Source organism: Carcharhinus amblyrhynchos, chromosome 19 (genome assembly GCF_965287045.1).
Source record: "Carcharhinus amblyrhynchos chromosome 19, sCarAmb.v2.hapA, whole genome shotgun sequence".
NCBI lineage: Eukaryota > Metazoa > Chordata > Chondrichthyes > Carcharhiniformes > Carcharhinidae > Carcharhinus > Carcharhinus amblyrhynchos.
The window spans coordinates 3,926,031-3,946,398 of NC_137342.1; the positions used below are offsets into that span (position 1 = coordinate 3,926,031).

Below are 20,368 nucleotides of genomic sequence, written 5' to 3' on the forward strand. Positions count from 1 at the left end.
ACTCTTAATTGTCCCCTGAAATGGCCCAGCAAGCCACTCATTTCAAGGGCAATTTTAAGGCCACATCGAATGAAAGAATTAGAAGAAAAAAGTATCTGTCGATTATCATAGAATATCATCATAGAATCAATACAGTACAGAGAGGTCATTCGGCCCATCGAGTCTGCACTCGATGCATTAATTATTCTTTATTAATGAATAAAGAATTTATTATTAATCAGTCTGCACTAATTATTCTGCTTGAGGCTTCACATTTATCACTATCTGAGTTAACAGTTATTGTGAATTTCACCTTTGTGTTTGGAAATTCTCTCGGGAGCAAGATGTTACACATTTCAGTTGGCACCTTGTGTCCAGGAATCTGTCTATACTGTTCAATATCTAAGGACACAACTGCACAATACCACAGGGTACAAACTGGATATTGTATCACAAATACTTGTCCAGCCTTATCAATGTAGCCGGAGAAACATTTCTGAGAGACTGGGTCAGGTACAATTTATTCAACTGTTTTGTGTTATAGTTAGGAAGCTTACTTCTGGGTCAGAATTCCAACGCTGACCAGTTCTGAGCCTAAGAAAAGCAACTATCCCTTCACTAGCTCAGGCTTCCTTCCCACATAACTGGTTGGCAGACTGCCCATTTATTCCATATAGTGAGTGTTCAGAGGAAATGGAAGGGCAGGGCTCTGACTCCTGACATGATCAGGAATTAACCATGGAGTCTGTCAACTAAATGGACAGCCGTTGCTCTTGCATTCTAAGAGCACATTTTCAGGACATACATCATGCAGGCCTGAAATGGGTGGCACGGTAGCACAGTGGTTAGCACTGCTGCTTCACAGCTTCAGGGATCTGGGTTCGACTCCTGGCTTGGGTCACTGTGTGTGGAGTTTGCACATTCTCCTCATGTCTGCGTGGGTTTCTTCCGGGTACTCCGGTTTCCTCCCAGTGCCGGTTAGGTTGACTGGCAATGCTAAAAAATTGCCCCTTAGTGTCCTGGGATGCATAGGTTAGAGGGATTAACAGGTAAAATATGTAGGGATATGAGGGTAGGGCCTGGGTGGGATTGTAGTCGGTGCAGACTCGATGGGCCGAATGGCCTCTTTCTGCACTGTAGGGTTTCTAGGATTTCTATTTTTCTATGAAATGATTAGAACTGTTATGTAACTGAGGTTGTTTTCACAGCCACCAGAAGCAAGTGGAGTGATTACCCTATCTATCCTATTAGGTGGGAAACAATGGGATCAGATTGATTGCCCCTTTTACAACTCAACTTTACTTTCCATCAGATTCAATAAAAAAAAATTGAAGAGGCATGTTTAAAATCAGGTGGCTCAATCTGTCTGTACGATTGGGCAGGTTAGGTTAAAATTGCCCAATGATATCTTAATGCTTTGGGTCAGTGTAGAAAACAAACAGAGATAATTGATTAATATATATTATATGTTACATTATTCAAGAGACGGCAGACCCTAAGCCCAACATCAGTGCTACAGATTGTATATTTATTTTTAAATCATGGATAAATTCACTTTGTTTTAAAATATAATCCTTAAATATAACTCATTCTCAAATCCTCTTAGTGAAAACAGAAATTCCAAACCATGGTCTTAGTGTTGCAGTCAGCTGTGAAGCACAAAAAAGCTAAATTTCACAGCTGACTGAGATGCCAGCTGACTGATTAGCAGTCCAAACCAGATGGAGAGAATTTAGTTGTCCTGATAAAGCACTGGCTCCATACATTTGAAAATTGTAAAGCCAAGTCTGTTGCCAGCTGGCTATTCCAATAAAACAGATGTCTTGCTTATCCATGCTACACTTAAGTACACTCTGTTGTCCTAGAATGGCTCCTGAGCACAGCACTGTATTTTATTGTGGAGTCAGCACAGTGGAAAGCTCCAGCTGCCTTTATCATTGAAGGGATGACATTTTAATTGGTGTTTTGCAATGAAAGAAGGGGAACAGGCCTTCAGAGAACAGACTGATGAAATATATGTGGTAGGGTGAGATGAAACCAAGAGATCAACATAAAATACTTGTTTTCTTGCCAATACGTAGCGGGTTAACGGAGAGATCAGTTATAAAAAACCAGAATTAATAATTCAGATTCATGTTCTCAAGACATGCAACAAGACTTGTACAAATGTTCTAAAGTAGCTGTTGGGGAGAAAGGAGAAACAATATCTATACATTCTATACAGCTTGCAAACAATTAAATCAATTTGATTAAGCCTTTTTGTTTCAGGCAAACAAAATTCACAAAACATGGATATTCATTATGTCAAACATGGTCAGGTATATCACAAAACATGTCCCTTGAGATACAAATTAGAGGCTATATCACAACTGGAATAGAAATCTGGAGTATAATGCTGCTCTCAGTAATGGTGATAATGAAATTGTCAATGACTTTTGCAAAATCCAATCTGGTTCACTAATGTTCTTTAGGGAAAGAAATCTGCCGTCCTTAACTGGTCTGATCTACATGTGAAAATGCTATAAGTTACATGTAGGCCAGACCAGTTAAGGTTGGCAGATTTCCTTCCCTAAAATATATTAGTAAACCAGATGGATTTTTGCAACAATCCATGATAGCTTCATGATCACTAACACAGAGTAGTTTTATATTTACAATTTATTAATTGAATTCCAATGCCACCAACTTCAAACTCAAACCTGTAAACCATGGCATTAGCTTGGGTGTCTGGATCATTCAACCAGTGACATTACAACTATGCCACCACCCCTCCGTTATTAAAATGGTCAAGCAAGGCACTCACATCAAAGGCAAATCGAGATAGGCAACAAATGTTGGCTTTGTAGAAACAGCTACGTCCCACGGAAGAATATGTTTAAAACATTGGAGAAGCAATCTTTTTAACTGTGCACTAAGAAACACTGACATTCGGCCAGATAAAATTCATTAAGCTGCTTTGTTTATGGTTAAAAAACCTCACAAGCTCCCTTAAATCCTCCTGCGGTTGTAAATTTTAAAACTTTTCTTAAATGTACTGGCAAAGGCAATTTCTGACAAAATAGACTCGTTATTAACTGCAGGATGGAAAAGTTGCAAGTGCTAGATGGTTAGCAGAAACTTACCAGTGATTCCAAATCCACTCTTTTGGTTCCAGGGAATAGATTCCATTTTTGAAGAACATCCACACTCTTCAGTAAGAAGTTTTTCTGCATTAAAAAAAAGACCAATTAAACCTTAGCTGATGTTCACAATTCCAGCCAGAGAACTGTTAAATCAGCCGAGAAATGTCAATCAAAATACTTACATAAAATGCAGTAATTAAGTTAAATAATTTTTGTTCACCAGGCAAGTTTTTAAATGAAACGTGGTCTCTTGTCATTCTGGCATTTCTCATACACACTAACAATTTGTCTGAACTGGATCCATCCTGTGGAATAATCATTATGTCAATTGGCCCTTGCGTCTGTACTGTGCAAAGAACTGGCTCAACATCATTGTTCTTCCTCAACCTCTCCTCAAGTGTTGTCAACCTCCTTCACTTCATTTTTTAAAGCCACCCTACAGATACTGTAAGTTTTAGGAGAGATGAGCATTTTTTAAATAAACTCTTTTAAGTGTAGAATTCACATGGCATTATCTATTTCATTGGTTTATCTTTTAACAACAATCTGCACTGATATACCAACTCTGGCATAATAACATATCCCAAGGAGCTTCACTGGAACATTATAAAGCAAATCTGGCAGAGTCACAATTTAATACAGATATCCAACTTTCAAAGCACCTTCTAATAGTGCAGTTTCATTTCAGTACAGGTTATAAATCAGGGAAGGTCGTCAAAAACTCTGCCTTCATTTTAATTTTATGTGGTTACTGCACATGTTTCGTCTTTCTTTTAAAGCAAATCAGTCTCTCGACCCCCACTCACTGCTTCCCTCCTCCGACCCTCCTACTTACTGCTTTCCTGTCACAATCCTCCTGTGTGCTGCTTCCTTTTGTCAAACCCATGCTGCTTCCAATTGCTGCCTTGCTCATCATCCTTCTCCCAGGCCCTCCTTGTGACTCAAGGCTTGGGAGTGGATCAGTGAGAGGAGATGGAGGGAGTAGTGGGAGGAGACGGAGGGAGGGAGGGGCAGTGAGAAGAGATAGATGGAGGGAGAGATAGATGGAGGGAAGGATGGAGGGAGGGAGGGAGGGAGGGAGGGAGGGGCAGTGAGAAGAGATAGATGGAGGGAGGTGGGGCAGTGAGAAGAGATGGAAGGAGGGAGGGACAGTGAGAGAAGATGGAGAGGGAGGGGCAGTGAGAGGAGAAGGGCAGTGAAAAGAGATGGAGGGAGGAAGTGAGGGAGGCAGTTAGAGGAGCTGAGGGAGAGAGGGAGGCAAACTGTCAGAGGAGAAGGAGGAGGGTGGGAGCAAGGCAATCAGAAGATGGAAGGAGGAAGGCAGTCGGAAGAGATAGAGAGAGCAAGAGTGCTAGAGAGAGGGAGGGAGGGAGGGGAAGAGAGGGAAGTGGGAGAGCTGTGGCAAGTGGGAAGGTCAGGCAAGGAAGCAGCCTGCAGGAGGGCTTGGGAACGTGCCGAGGAGCAGACAGGGTGGAGGGGAAGGGTGGGGAGGAAGAGGCAACAAGTGAGGGGGGGGGGGGGGTGGTGGTGTGCGGTGGGACAGTTGGTTGTTAGGTTTCAGGCAGCCAATGGGTTTTTAATGTGAAAGTTACATGTCGGGAAAATAATCCATCCTCATGGCATGTTTTCTGACAGGAAAGTGATTTTTGTTTAACATATTTTCCTTCAGGTGCTTTTTATCATTTGGAGTGCTAAATAAGGGATAGCTGTTTTAAGGCATCTATCTTTGTCAAAGTGGTTCTTAAGAGGCGTCTTAAAGGAGGAAGAGAAAGGTAGAAAGGTTTAGAGGGACATTTAGCTTCAGGCGCAGGCAGCTGAAGCGGGCTGTCAATAGTGGGGCAACAGTTTGTGTTACTGGAGTCCAACTGTGGCACCATCCCCAAACAACCACCCACCACCACCCCCAGCCTTGAGTTACTTCCCTGCTCAACCACCCCACCCCCCCGCCCACCCAGCACACACCCGCAGCCTCCACTCGCCCCTCCCACACAAAATTGCAGCCGTGGTTTTAAAAATGATATGACCACCACATTTTCTCAACTGCAACTCAAAATTCCCACTTGACCCCCATGTCCCCATGGGGAAAGGTCTGTGTGGAACCAGAAGAAATGGCAGAGGTGCTTAATGAGTACTTTGCCTCAGTATTCACAGTGGAAACTGATCGGGAAATTTTGCTACGGATTTGCAGCAGATGGAAAAGATTGAGTATGTGGATATTAAGGAGGAGGATGTGTTAGAACTTTTGAATTCTATCAAGATAGATAAGTCGCCAGGACCAGATGGGATGTACCCTGGGATACTGTGGGAGGTGAGGGAAGTGATTGCAGAGCCCCTGGCGATGATCTTTGCGTCGTCAATGGAGACGGGAGAGGTTCCGGAAGATTGGAGGATTGCGGACGTGGTTCCTATTTTCAAGAAAGGGAACAGAGATAGCCCGGGAAATTACCGACCAGTGAGTCTGACCTCAGTGGTTGGTAAGCTGATGGAGAGGCTTCTGAGGGACAAGATTTACGGACATTTGGAGAGGTTTGACATGATCAGAAATAGTCAGCATGGTTTTGTCAAGGGCAGGTCGTGCCTTACGAGCCTAGTTGAGTTCTTCGAAAATGTGACTGAACACATTGACGAAGGAAGTGCAGTGGACGTGGTGTACATGGACTTCAGCAAGGCGTTTGATAAGGTCCCCCATGCAAGACTTCTTGAGAAGGTGAGAGGGCATGGGATCCAAGGGCCTTTGGCCTTGTGGATTCAGAACTGGCTTGCCTGCAGAAGGCAGAAAGTGGTTGTGGATGGGTCTTTTTCTGTATGGAGGTCAGTCACCAGTGGAGTGCCCCAGGGATCTGTTCTAGGACCCTTGCTGTTTGTCATTTTCATAAATGACCTAGATGAGGAAGTGGAGGGATGGGTTAGTAAGTTTGCCGATGACACGAAGGTTGGTGGTGTTGTGGATGGACTGGAAGGATGTCAAAAGTTGCAGCAGGACATAAATAGGATGCAGGACTGGGCGGAGAAGTGGCAGATGGACTTCAACGTGGATAAATGTGTAGTCGTCCATTCTGGCAGGACCAATGGGATGAACGAGTACACTATCAAGGGCAGGAGTCTTAGTAGTGTTGAAGAGCAGAAGGATCTTGGGGTCCGGGTCCACAGGACTCTTAAATCGGCCTCGCAGGTGGAGGATGTGGTCAAGAAGGCGTATGGTGTACTGACCTTCATTAATCGAGGGATTGAGTTTAGGAATCGGGAGGTAATGCTGCAACTTTATAAGACCCTTGTCAGGCCCCACTTGGAGTACTGTGCGCAGTTCTGGTCGCCTCACTATAGGAAGGACGTAGAAGCTATTGAAAGGGTTGATGGGTTCTTGATAAGAGAGGGGATTAAGGGTTATGGGGAGAGGGCGGGAAAGTGGAACTGAGCCACAACAGATCAGCCATGATCTTATTGAATGGCGGGGCAGGCTCGAAGGGCTAGATGGCCTACTCCTGCTCCTATTTCTTATGTTCTTATGTTCTTATGAAAGGGTACAGAGGAGATTTACAAGGATGTTGCCTGGACTGGGAGGCATGCCTTATGAAGTTAGGTTGAGGGAGCTGGGACTCTTTTCGCTGGAGAGACGTAGGTTGGGAGGCGACCTGATAGAGGTTTATAAAATGTTGAGAGGAATAGATAGGGTGGATTCTCAGAGGTTATTTCCCCGGGTTGAAATGGTCGCTACGAGAGGACACAGATTTAAGGTGCAGGGAGGCAAGTACAGAGGTGATGTTAGGGGTAAGTTTTTCACTCAGAGGGTGGTGAGTGAATGGAATCGGCTGCCGTCAGCGGTGGTGGAGGCGAACTCGCTGGGGTCTTTTAAAAGACTTCTGGATGAGTATATGGGATTTAATGGGATTGGGGGTTATAGATAGGTCTATGGATTGGTAGGTGTTGATGTGATCAGCGCAACTCGTGGGCCAAAGGTCCTGTTTGTGCTGTAGTGTTCCATGTTCTATGTCCTGTTGCCCCCTGCCCGTGCACAGCCTCCCTGCTCCCCCATGCGACTCCCCCACCTCTCGAGCAGCCCTCCCCACCCGCCTGCCAGACAGCAGCCACTCCCCCTACAAGGCAGCAGTGCATAAGGAACAGGAATCGAGTCTGCTCCACCTTTCGACATGATCATGGCTGATCTTGGGCTTCAACTCCAGTTTCCTACACTCCACATCCCTTTTTGTTCAGAGATTAAAAAAACCTAATCCCAGCCTTAAATGCATTCAACAATCAAGTGTCCACATCTCTCTGGGGTAGAGAATTCTGAAGATTCCAAAATAGTTTCTCCTCATCTCAGATTTAAATGACCTGCCCTTATCCTGAGACTGTACCCCCATGCTTCAGATTCCCCATCCAGCAGAAACAAAATCTCAGCATCTACTATATCAAATCCTTTCAGAATCATATTGTGCTCTCCCCATTGCAAAAAGTATTCATTTGTTTTCTTTAACATGTCTGTTATTTTCTTATTGTCCATTGTTGTCTCAATCTTTACTACCCTCTTTCTCCGATATCTTTATAAAATCTTTTAACAATTACCTTAGATATCTCTGGTTAATGTTTTCCTATTCATTCTTTTCTTTGCATCCCTTTATTTTGCATTTAATATCTCTCCTTTGTCCTTCCATTAGCTTCACATTGACTAGTAACTCATTTGTTGACTATGATTTCTTAACTGCACACGTACAGCTTTTGTCTCCAAGCGCATGCACTAGATATAAAGTGCACTAATTAGTTACTTGAATATCTTTCAGTGTTTGCCTGCATACAGCAAATAAAGGAAAATCATAATAGACTGGATGCCCAGAAAAGGGCCCATTCAATTTTGCTCCTTAACTCCTATTTAAGTATTGCTGCTCCCCAGGGGCCTCCTCTAAGATCCTGGGGCTCCAACATTGCTCAGGAGCCCCCAAACCATATTTCCAGTGCTCCTTAGCCAAGGAAGTGGTACCAGATCCTAAGACTTACCTTTATAATGTCCCCAGAACCCCTAATCCCTCTCACTCTGACCCCTGCACCTGCCCAGTGTTTACAGAGTCTTGACAGTAACCAGCCCACTATCCACTTAAATCTTTTCAAACCAAGGTAGCCTCTGGAGGTCCTATGAGGAGAGACTGAGGGATTTGAGGTTGTTTTCGTTAGAAAGAAGGCGGCTACGAGGGGATCTTATTGAAACATATAAGATGATTAGAGGTTTAGATAGGGTGGACAGTGATAGCCTTTTTCCTCGGATGGAGAAAGCTAGCACGGGGGGGCATAGCTTTAAATTAAGGGGTGGTAGTTATAGGACGGATGTCAGGGGTAGGTTCTTTACCCAGAGGGTGGTGAGGGATTGGAATGCCCTGCCTGCTGCAGTTGTAAATGCACCTAGTTTGGGGGCATTTAAGAGATCCGTGGATAGGTTTGTGGATGGTAAGGGTTTGGTTTAGGTTAGAAGGTCATTGTTTTTTAACTGGTCGGCGCAACATCGTGGGCTGAAGGGCCTGTTCTATGCTGTAATGTTCTATGTTCTTCAGATCATTACTAAACCTGATACCCACCTTCCCATGTCAAACCCAGTAGTTCTAACAATTAACAGTTGCTTACATTTATTCTAAAGCTTATAAAACAATCAAAGAACAAAACAAAAGAATAAAGAATAATATAGTACAGGAATAGGCCATTCGGGCCTGCACCGATCATGTGTTCCGAACTAGACCATCTGTTTGTATCCCTCTATTCCCAGTCTGTTCATGTGGCTATCTAGATGAGTCTTAAATGATCCTAGCATATCTGCCTCAATCACCTTGCCTGGTAGTGCATTCCAGGCCCCTACCACCCTCTGTAAAATATGTCCCCCACATATCTGCATTGAAATTTGCCACCCCTTACCTTGAACTTGTGATCCCTTGTGTTTGCCATTTCTGACCTGCAAAGCCCCCAACTGTTCACCCTATCTATGCCCTTTATAATTTTATAAACTTCTATTAGGTCACCCCTCAACCTCTGTCTTTCCAGGGAGAACAACCCTGGTTTGCTCAATCTCACCTCATAGCTAATACCCTCCATACCAGGCAACACCCTGGTAAATCTTTTCTGCACTCTCTCCACAGCCTCCATGTCCTTCTGGTAGTGTGGCGACCAGAGCGGGACACAGTATTCCAAATGTGGCCTAATCAACGTTCTATATAACTGCAACATCATACGCCAACTTTTATACTCTGCCCCGTCCAATAAAGGCAAGCATGCCATATGCCTTCTTCACGACCTTTTTCACTGGTGTTGCCACCTTTAAGGATCTGTGGACTTGCACATCCAGATCCCTCTGTGCGTCTATACTCCTGATGGTTCTGCCATTTATTGTATAGCTCCCCCCTGCATTAGATCTACTAAAATATATCACATTGCATTCATCTGGATTAAATTCCATCTGCCAATTCTCAGCCCAATTTTCCAGCCTATCTATATCCTGCTATATTGTCTAATTGTGTTCATCACTATCCACAACTCCAGCAATCTTTGTGTCATCCGCAAACTTATTAATCAGACAAGCTACATCTTATTCCAAATCAATTATATATGTCACAAACAGCAGAGGTCCCAGTACACAGCCCTGCGGAACACCACTAGTCACAGGCCTCCAATCAGAAAACGACCCCTCCACTGCTACCCTCTTGTCTTCTATGGCCAAGCCAGTTTTGTAGCCATCTAGTTACTTTACCTTTGATCCCATGAGATTTAACCTTTTGCACCAGCCTGCCATGAGGGACCTTATCAAATGCTTTACTAAAATCCATGTAGATGACATCCACGGCCCTTCCCTCATCAATCATTTTTGTCACCTCCTCAAAAAACTCAACCAAATTTGTGAGGCATGACCTCCCTCGTACAACACCAAGTTGTCTATCGCTAATGAGACTATTCAGCTGTATATGTGTATAGATCCTATTTCTAAGAATCTTCTCCAACAATTTCCCTACCATGGGCGTCAAGCTCACTGGCCTATAATTACCCGGGTTATCCTTGCTACTCTTCTTAAATAACGGGACCACATTTACTATCCTCCAATCCTCTGGGACCTCACTTATGTCCAATAAAGTAACAAAGATTTCTCTTAGAGGCCCAGCAATTTCATCTCTTGTCTCCCTCAGTAATCTAGGACAGATGTCACCTGGCCCTGGGGATTTGTCTAACTTAATGCTTCCTAAAACACTTAACACTTCCTTCCTTGTAATTGCTATTTGTTCTTCCTTTTTAAACAGGCACATGCCTATCAACTGCTCCTTAAAAGACTCCCACATGCCAGATGTGGATTTACCCTCGAACCACCTCTCCCAATCAACAGCCTTCACCCAATTCAGCACCTTACCCATAGGACAACATTCATCTTTTTTCACGACTATCCGAAAGTTTACAGAATTGTGGTCACTGTTCGCCACATGTTCCCCCACTGAAACTTTGATGATCTGACTGGACTCATTCCCCAGTACAAGGTCCAGTATAGCTCCCTCTCTAGTTGGACAATCAACACATTGTTCAAAAGAGCCTTCCTGGTCACATTTTACAAATTCCTCCCCATCCGGACCCTCAGCCCTAAAGGACTTCCAGTCCATATGAGGGAAATTAAAGTCTCCCACTACAACAACCCTATTTGATGGATGCCTTGGTGGTTATTTTCCAAATGTCGCTGGATTCCGGGGAAGTGCCGGAAGATTGGAAAACGGCTAATGTTACGCCGTTGTTTAAGAAGGGTGCCAGGCAAAAGGCAGGGAATTATAGGCCGGTTAGTATAACGTCTGTGGTAGGTAAAATGTTAGAATCTGTCATCAAGGAGGAAATAGCGAGGCATCTTGAGGGGAATTGCTTGATAGAGCAGACGCAGCACGGTTTCGTTAAGGGGAAGTCGTGTCTGACAAATTTATTGGAGTTCTATGAGGATGTATCTAGGGCGGTGGATAGAGGAGAGCCGGTGGATGTGGTCTTTCTTGATTTTCAGAAGGCGTTTGACAAGGTACCTCACAAGAGGTTATTGAAGAAGGTAAGGGGGCATGGAGTTGGGGGTAGGGTGTTAGCGTGGATAGAGGATTGGTTGTCAAATAGGAGGCAGAGAGTGAGGGTTAATGGGTGCTATTCGGATTGGCGGTTAGTGACTAGTGGAGTGCCCCAGGGGTCGGTGCTGGGGCCTCAGTTATTTACCATTTATATAGATGATCTGGAGGAGGGAACCGAGTGTATGGTGTCGAAATTTGCTGATGACACCAAGACTGGTGGAACGGCAAATTGCGCGGAGGGTGTGGAGAGTCTGCAGAAGGATCTAGATAGGCTGGGTGAATGGGCCAGGAAATGGCAAATGGAATTTAATGTTGGCAAGTGCGAGGTGGTCCACTTTGGTAGGAAGAATGGTAGGAAGGACTATTACTTACGTGGCAAAAAACTGCAGCAGGCGATGGTGCAGAGGGACCTCGGGGTCCTTGTGCATGAGTCGCAAAAACCCAGCCTGCAGGTGCAGCAGGTGGTCAGGAAGGCTAATGGGATGCTGGCCTTCATAGCGAGGGGGATTGAATATAAAAGTAGAGAGGTCTTGCTGCAGCTGTATAGGGCATTGGTGAGGCCGCAGCTGGAGTACTGTGTGCAGTTTTGGTCGCCGCACTTACGCAAGGATATTTTGGTCTTGGAGGGAGTGCAGAGGAGGTTTACTAGGCTGATGCCGGAGTTGAGGGGGTTGAGCTATGAGGAGAGGCTGAATAAACTAGGCTTGTACTCGTTAGAGTTTAGAAGAATGAGGGGACATCTCATTGAGACGTATAAGATGATGAATGGGATGGATAGGATAGAGGTGGAGAGACTCTTCCCGCTCAGAAAGGACAGTAGGACTAGGGGGCACAGCCTCAAGATAAAGGGGGGGCGGTTTAGAACGGAGTTGAGGAGGAACTTCTTCACTCAAAGGGTGGTGAATCTCTGGAATTCTCTGCCCGTTGAAGTGGTGGAGGCTGCCTCGCTAAATATTTTTCAGATGCAGGTTGATGGGTTTTTGATAAGCGAGGGGATTAAGGGTTATGGGGAGAGGGCGGGAATGTGGAACTGAGCTACAACAGATCAGACATGATCATATTGAATGGCAGGGCAGGCTCGAAGGGCTAGATGGCCTACCCCTGCTCCTATTTCTTATGTTCTTATTTTTTCTACACCTGTCCAGAATCTTCTTTCATATCTGTTCTTCAACTTCCTGCAGCCTGTTGGGAGGCCTGTAGTATACCCCCAGCATAGTGACTGCGCCCTTCTAGTTTCTGAGCTCTACCCACAGTGTCTTGTTACATGATCCTTCCAAATTGTCCACCCTCTGTACCGCTGTAATATGTTCCCTAACCAGTACTGCTACTCCCCCAACTCTTCTAGCCCCTCGTCTGTCTTGCCTAAAACACTTATACCCCGGAATATTCAGCTGCTAGTCCTGTCCATCTTTTGACCAAGTCTCTGTCACTGCAGCCACGTCCAAGTTCCGCTTGTGCATTAAGGCTCTAAGTTCATCTGTCTTGCCTGTTATGCTCCTTGCATTTAAGCAGATGCACTCCAGACCTCCAGGCCCACTGAGTTCATCCTCCCGCAGATTGCCATTCCTCTTAGGCAGCCTTGTCTTGGTTCCATGCTCGTCCCCAGTCTCTATATTTGCTGGCTTTTGTTCTGATTCCTACCCCCCTGTCACATCAGTTTAAAGCCACTAGCAAACCTCCCATAGTATTCCAGTAAGAACATAAGAAATAGGAGCAGGAGTAGGCCATCTAGCCCTTCGAGCCTGCCCCACCATTCAATAAGATCATGGCTGATCTGTCGTGGCTCAGTTCCACTTTCCCGCCCTCTCCCCTCGCTTATCAAAAACCCGTCAACCCACGTCTTAAAAATATTTAGCGAGGCAGCCTCCACCACTTCAACGGGCAGAGAATTCCAGAGATTCACCACCCTTTGAGTGAAGAAGTTCCTCCTCAACTCCGTTTTAAACCGCCCCCCCCCTTTATCTTGAGGCTGTGCCCCCTAGTCCTACTGTCTTTTCTGAGCGGGAAGAGTCTCTCCACCTCTATCCTATCCATCCCATTCATCATCTTATACGTCTCAATGAGATGGCCCCTCATTCTTCTAAACTCTAACGAGTACAAGCCTAGTTTATTCAGCCTCTCCTCATAGCTCAACCCCCTCAACTCCGGTATCAGCCTCGTAAACCTCCTCTGCACTCCCTCCAAGGTCAAAATATCCTTGCGTAAGTGCGGCGACCAAAACTGCACTCAGTACTCCAGCTGTGGCCTCACCAATGCCCTATACAGCTGCAGCAAGACCTCCCTGCTTTTATATTCAATCCCCCTCGCTATGAAGGCCAGCATCCCATTAGCCTTCCTGACCACCTGCTGCACCTGCAGGTTGGGTTTTTGCGACTCATGCACAAGGACCCCGAGGTCCCTCTGCACCGTCGCCTGCTGCAGTTTTTTGCCACGTAAGTAATAGTCCTTCCTACCATTATTCCTACCAAAGTGGACCACCTCGCACTTGCCAACATTAAATTCCATTTGCCATTTCCTGGCCCATTCGCCCAGCCTATCTAGATCCTTCTGCAGACTCTCCACACCCTCCGCGCAATTTGCCATTCCACCAATCTTGGTGTCATCAGCAAATTTCGACACCATACACTCGGTTCCCTCCTCCAGATCATCTATATAAATGGTAAATAGCTGAGGCCCCAGCACCGACCCCTGGGGCACTCCACTAGTCACCAATAAGTAGCATGCATACATTTTATAGTTTCATCAGTCATAAACAGCTAATTACCTTAAGCCCAGCCTACTGGGCCTGTCTCTGGCAATAAACAGCCATTCAACCAAAATGTTCAACCTAGTATGTATCAAAAAGTACAGCGGCTGTTAATTATCTCCTGTTTTATTGAAACACTATGATTTGATTCTGTTGATAAGCGTGGGGAGAAAAAGTACTGCAAAATACCAAGAACACTAAATTATTATTTCTGTTCTAACTTCCAGATGAAATGCATATTCTGAGCCTTAAGCAGTAACAGATACAACCAACACCAACTGAGCACCAGCTTGTCTAGTAACATTTTTCTGTTAATTCTTATGCTAATTAGGAAGGTTTCTTTTCAGGCAGTCACTTGTTACTGGAATGTTTCCATTCATTTAAATATTTGGTGACTGTCATTTTACTAAATGATTTTAATTTTATAAATTGCCTATTGAGCTTTGGCAAATAATTATTCTAGATTAACAAGTTCTGTTGTCTGAAATAGTCTAATCAATTACATCATATGGTCCCAGTCTTGCTCCATATATAGTCCACAGAGGAGACCAAACAAATCCATACAATGGTCTTCTTTGTCCAAGCAGAACAGAACATACAAAAGGAAAATTTCATCGCTAAAAAATAACTTTTCACAGTCCAAATGTTGCTTCTATTTACTATGGGGAGTCTTTTTGTGCAATAGCATGCATTACCACTCAGACTTGTTAATTCACTCGTCATTGTAGTACATGGAGTTCCAATGTTGCTGTTCCTCATTCCCTACATTCTTAGGTCCTTAATAAAATCTTTATCTTGATTATGATCACAATCCAAAGCTCAAAGTCTCTTTCATATGAAGTTATTTTTGTTGTCACATGTTTGCTTTCTGGCCAAGTTTTATCGCCTTCAAAACAAAAAATTCAGCTCAACATTTTGTCCCTGTTCACTAGCACCACCAATAAAAAATTTTTGACCTTAAAAAGCGTGTGAAATTCTGGCTGTAGTCACACAGTTAAACAATGTTTTGGAAAATACAATTTACATTTTACAAGATCAAAGTTTTTACTCATTCATGGGTTGTGTGTTGCTTAGGCCAGCATTTATTGCCTATTTCTAACTGCCCTTGTGAAGGTGTTGGGGAGCTGCCTTTAACCGCTGCAGTCTGAGTAGTTTAAAGTTTATTTACTCGGGTCACAATTAGGCGTACATTAACACTACGATGGAGTTACTGTGAAAATCCCCCAGTAGCCACATTTTGGTGCCTGTTCGGGTACACAGAATTTAGCATGACCAACGCACCTAACTAGCACATCTTTCGGACTGTGGGAGGAAACCGGAGCACCCAGAGGAAACCCACGCAGATGCGGGAAGAACGTACAGACTCTGCACAGAAAGTAACCCAAACTGGAAATCGAACCTAGGTCCCTGGGTTGTGTAGATATACCCACATTGCTGTTGGAGAGGGAGTTCCAGGATTTTGACTCAGTGACACCAAGACCTTGCAAACTACTTAGAACATAGAAAAACTACAGCACAAACAGGCCCTTCGGCCCACAAGTTGCGCCAATCATATCCCTACCTACTAGGCTTACCGATAACCCTCTATCCTATTAAGTCCCATGTACTCATCCAGAAGTCTCTTAAAAGACCCTATCAAATCTGCCTCCATCACCACCAACGGCAGCTGATTCCACTCACCCACCACCTCTGAGTGAAAAACTTATCCCTGACATCTCCTCTGTACCTACTCCCCAGCACCTTAAACCTGTGCACTCTTGTGGCAGCCATTTCAGCCCTGCAAAAAGCCTCCGAGAATCCATCTGATCAATACCTCTCAACATCTTATACACTTCTATCAGGTCACCTCTCATCCTTCGTCTATCCAAGGAGAAAAGAGCGAGCTCTCTCAACTTATCCTCATAAGGCGTGCCACCCAATCCAGGCAACATCCTTGTAAATCTCCTCTGCACCCTTTCAATGGCTTCCACATCCTCCTGTAATGAGGCAACCAGAACTGAGCACAGTCCTCCAAGTGGGGTCTGATCAGGGTCTTATACAGCTGCAGCATTATCTCCTGACTCCTAAACTCAATTCCTTGATTGACGAAGGCCAGTACACCATACGCCTTCTTAACCACATCCTCTACCTGCGAAGCCGATTTGAGACTCCTATGAACCCGGACCCCAAGATCCTTCCACACTGCTAAGAGTCTTACCCTTAATATTATATTCTTTCATCCCATTTGACCTGCCAAAATGAACCACCACACATTTATCCATGTTGCATTCCATCTGCCACTTCTCTGCCCAGTCTTGTATCCTATCTATGTCACGCTGCAACTTCTGACATCCCTCCAAACTATCCACAACACCTACAACTTTCGTGTCATTGGCAAACTTACCAACCCATCCTGCCACTTCCTCATCCAGGTCATTTATAACAATCACAAACAGCAAGGGTCCGAGAATAGATCCCTGGGGCACTCCACTGGTGACGACCTCCATGCAGAAAAAGACTCATCTACAACCACTCTCTGTCTTCTGTGGGCAAGCCAGTTCTGGATCCACAAAGCAACGTCCCCTTGGATCCCATGCCTCCTCACTTTCTCAATAAGCCTAGCATAGGGGACCTTATTGAACGCTTTGCTGAAGTCCATATAAACCACATCCACAGCTCTTCCTTCGTCAATGTGGTTAGTCACATCTTCAAAAAACTCAACCAGGCTTGTAAGGCACGATTTGCCTTTGACAAAGCTTCCTTACTTGTCACTCTTAGTACGCATTTCTGGGAATGCACCAAACAAAGGTTACATCATAGAGAGAGAGGAGAAACAATGAAATCACATGGTCAACTCATACATCTCAGAGCCTCCATGCATTATCAATTCCATTCAACAAGTGTCTCTAACACTTAGCTATTAAGTAATAATTCTCCATTAAAAGTATATTTACTGATTAATTGTTTTCCCGCCAGCCAACCAAACTTAAAAAGATAAAAATTACCAAATAATTTTGCTCCAAAAGCTTTGAAATAAAAATTTAAAGTGAGGTTAACGTCAGGTGCAAAACTTTAGACTGATGGGCTGGTGCAAAGGGAAGTCATGCTACACAATATCAAGGACTCACTCATGTTTTGGTTGTGCATCAAATTGGGCAAAAAACACCTCTTCCTTATAATTGAAGAGACAAAAACCTACCAGAGAAGTCATAACCTTAGACTGTTCTCCCAAATGTTGAATCACTGAGTGATAGAGGCTGATGCATTGGGGGAAGCTATCGGCCTTCTGGCATGTGCATGGAGTGATTGACAGAGGGGGGAATAGGGTGATCATGGATATTAAATATACAAATCTCTCAAATACACAAGGTTGGGTACCCTTTATCCATAAATCCAAGAATGGAACGTACCCCAAAAACTGTAATTTTTTGGAACCTCATTGACCTTTAGTGCGAGAAGTCCAGTTGCTTGTTGGCACTGTTTACCTTGTAAGTTTTGTGGTGAACATGTCAAAAAGACACTTATTACAGGGACCCTGTATTTATTATTCAGTAATGCATCTTACTTTTCTCACCATTTTAGTATCTTTAGACTATAGCTAGCCTAAGCTTCGGTTATTACAATATAAGTTTATATGCACCAAACATTCCAGGCATGCACATTGCTGCAAACAGCCAAAACATTAATATCAACAGCAGCACAATATGTGAAGCACAGTAAAGAAAAACTGTACTCAATAGCAATAGTTCCTATTTGCAAGTCATGAGGTGAACACGACCTTCCCCTGCCAGAAAAACTATACCTGGTCTGAGACAATGTCAATATCACAACAATATCTGGGACTTTCCACTAATGGCTATAATGGGAGAAGTGCAAGGTAACAAATAACCTTCTCTACTTTATAATCCCAAGGACAAATGCATGATGAAACAAGTGGCACAAATCCCAACAAAATTTTGCCACATTTGGTAATGTGGACAACTTCAGAGGTGGTCATGGCAGTAATCAGAAGCTAGTGCAATTGACAGCAGAGGTTGGATTTGATTTATTATTGTCACATGTATTAGTCTACAATGAAAAGTATTGTTTCTTGCACGCTATGCAGACAAAGCATACTGTTCATTGAGAAGGAAATGAGATAGTGCAGAATGTAGTGTTACCATTATAGCTAGGATGTAGAGAAAGATCAACTAAATGGAAGGTAGGTCGATTCAAAAGTTTGATGGCAGCAGGGAAGAAGGTGTTCTTGAGTGGGTTGGTACATGACCTCAGATTTTTGTATCTTTTTCTCGACGGAAGAAGTAGAAGAGAGACTGTTTGGGATGTGTGGGGTCCTTAATTATGCTGGCTGCTTTGCCAAGGCAGTGGGAAGTATACACAGAGTCAATAGATGGGAGTCTGGCTGTAACAGGTTGCAATTCAACCCAGGAAAGCAAAGTACATACCAAGATTTAACTTCAGATAGGCTGACTGGGAAGATCTACTTGTCTCTGAGCTTGTAAGATCATAATAAGAAATAGAAGTATGCCATTTAGCCCCTTGAACCTGCTCCATGGTTCAATAAGATCATGGCTGGTTTGATTGTGGCCTTAACTCCACTTTCCTACCTGCCTCCCATAACCCTCAATGCCCTTGTCGATTAAGAACATAAGAAATAGGAGCAGGATAGGCCATTTAGCCCTTCGAGCCTGCCCCACCATTCAATAAGATCATGGCTGATCTGAAGTGGATCAGTTCCACTTTCCTGCTTTCTCCCCATAACCCTTAATTCCCTTGTCTATCAGAAACCTATCTACCTGTGTCTTAAATATATTTAGCGAGGTAGCCTCCGCCACTTCAACGGGCAGAGAATTCCAGAGATTCACTACCCTTTGAGTGAAGTTGTTCTTCCTCAACTCCGATCTAAACTGCACCCCCCCCCCCCTTATCTTGAGGCTGAGCAATCGAGTCCTGCTATCCTTTCTAAGCAGGAAGAAACTCTCTACTTCTACCCTATCTATCCCCTTCTTTATCTTATATTTCTCTATAAGATCCCCCTCATCCTTCTAAACTCCAACGAGTACAGACCCAGTTTATTTAGTCTCTCTTCATAGTCTAACCCCCTCATCTCCGCTATCAGCCTAGTGAACCTCCTCTGCACTCCCTCCAAGGCCAATATATCCTTCCGCAAGTGCGGCGGCCAAAACTGCACATACTACTCCAGCTGTGGCCTCACCAGTACCCTGTATAGTTGCAGCAAGACTTCCCTACTTTTATATTCTAACCCCCTCACTATAAAGGCCAACATTCCATTCGCCTTCTTGATCACCTGCTGCACCTGCAGACTGGGTGTTTGCGACTCGTGCACAAGGGCCCCCAGGTCCCTCTGCACCGTAGCATGCTGCAGCTTTTCGCCTTTTAAATAATAATCCCTCCTACTATTATTTCTGCCAAAGTGGATAACCTCACACTTGCCAACATTATACTCCATCTGCCAGGTCCTCGCCCACTCGCTTAGCCTATCCAGGTCCCTCTGCAGACTTTCCACACCCTCCACGCAATTTGCTGTTCCACTTATCTTCGTGTCATCAGCAAATTTTGTCACCCTACACTCAGCCCCCTCCTCCAGATCTTCTATATAAATGGTAAATAGCTGAGGCCCCAGCACTGATCCCGGTGGCACTCCACTAGTCACCAACCGCCAATCAGAATAGCACCCATTGATACCAACTCTCTGCTTCCTATTAGACAGCCAATCCTCTATCCACGCTAACACCTTACCCCCAACTCCGAACACCCTAACCTTCTGTAGCAACCTTTTATGAGGCACCTTATCAAACGCCTTTTGGAAATCTAAAAACACCACATCCACCGGTTCCCCTCTGTCTAAAAATCAGTCTAACTCAGCTTTGAAAAACCAGTCTAACTCAAAATTCTCTTCCTCACTGCTTGCTGGGGAAAATTCCAAATTCTATCAACTCAAGAGAAAAATCCAATTTTAACTTCACCCTAAAATGGAGACCTCTTATCTTTAAACTGTGTACCCTACTTCTAGACTCCCCCACAAGGCGAAACATCCTCCTACTCTTGTCAAGTCTCCTCAGAACTTTATATGTTTCAGTAAGATCACCTCTCATTCCTCTAGATTCCAGTGAGTAGATGCTCAACCTGTTCAATCGTTCATCATCGATAACTCCTTCATTCTATGAAGCAGCTGAGTGAACCTTCTCCAATTTGCTTCCAATGCCATGATACCTTCCTTAAGTAGGAAGATGAAAGCTGCACACAGTACTCCAGCTACTGTCTCACCAACACCCTGTACAGCCGTAGCAACTCTGACCTTTTTTTAATCGCGAGTTCTCCTTTTCACTTTGAGTTAAACAAACAGTTCCAAAATAGGACCATCTTCTCAGGTTCAGTGTTCATGACAATATAGAGATGGCTATTTGGTTTTTTTCAACTCTTATGGGACAACAACACAGACACAGAGGCTACTCAGACAAGCCAAT

At 44.3% G+C, this 20,368-nt stretch overlaps 1 protein-coding gene across 1 annotated transcript in view; it reads right to left on the reverse strand.

Moving 5' to 3' along the window:
* Positions 1 to 20,368, reverse strand: part of vezt (vezatin, adherens junctions transmembrane protein) — a 91,050-nt gene that overhangs the window by 38,337 nt on the left and 32,345 nt on the right. The window contains exon 3 of the mRNA XM_080207139.1: positions 3,102 to 3,185. Within this exon, the coding sequence (XP_080063265.1) occupies positions 3,102 to 3,185 (84 nt within the window). The remainder of the gene's footprint in view (positions 1 to 3,101; positions 3,186 to 20,368) is intronic.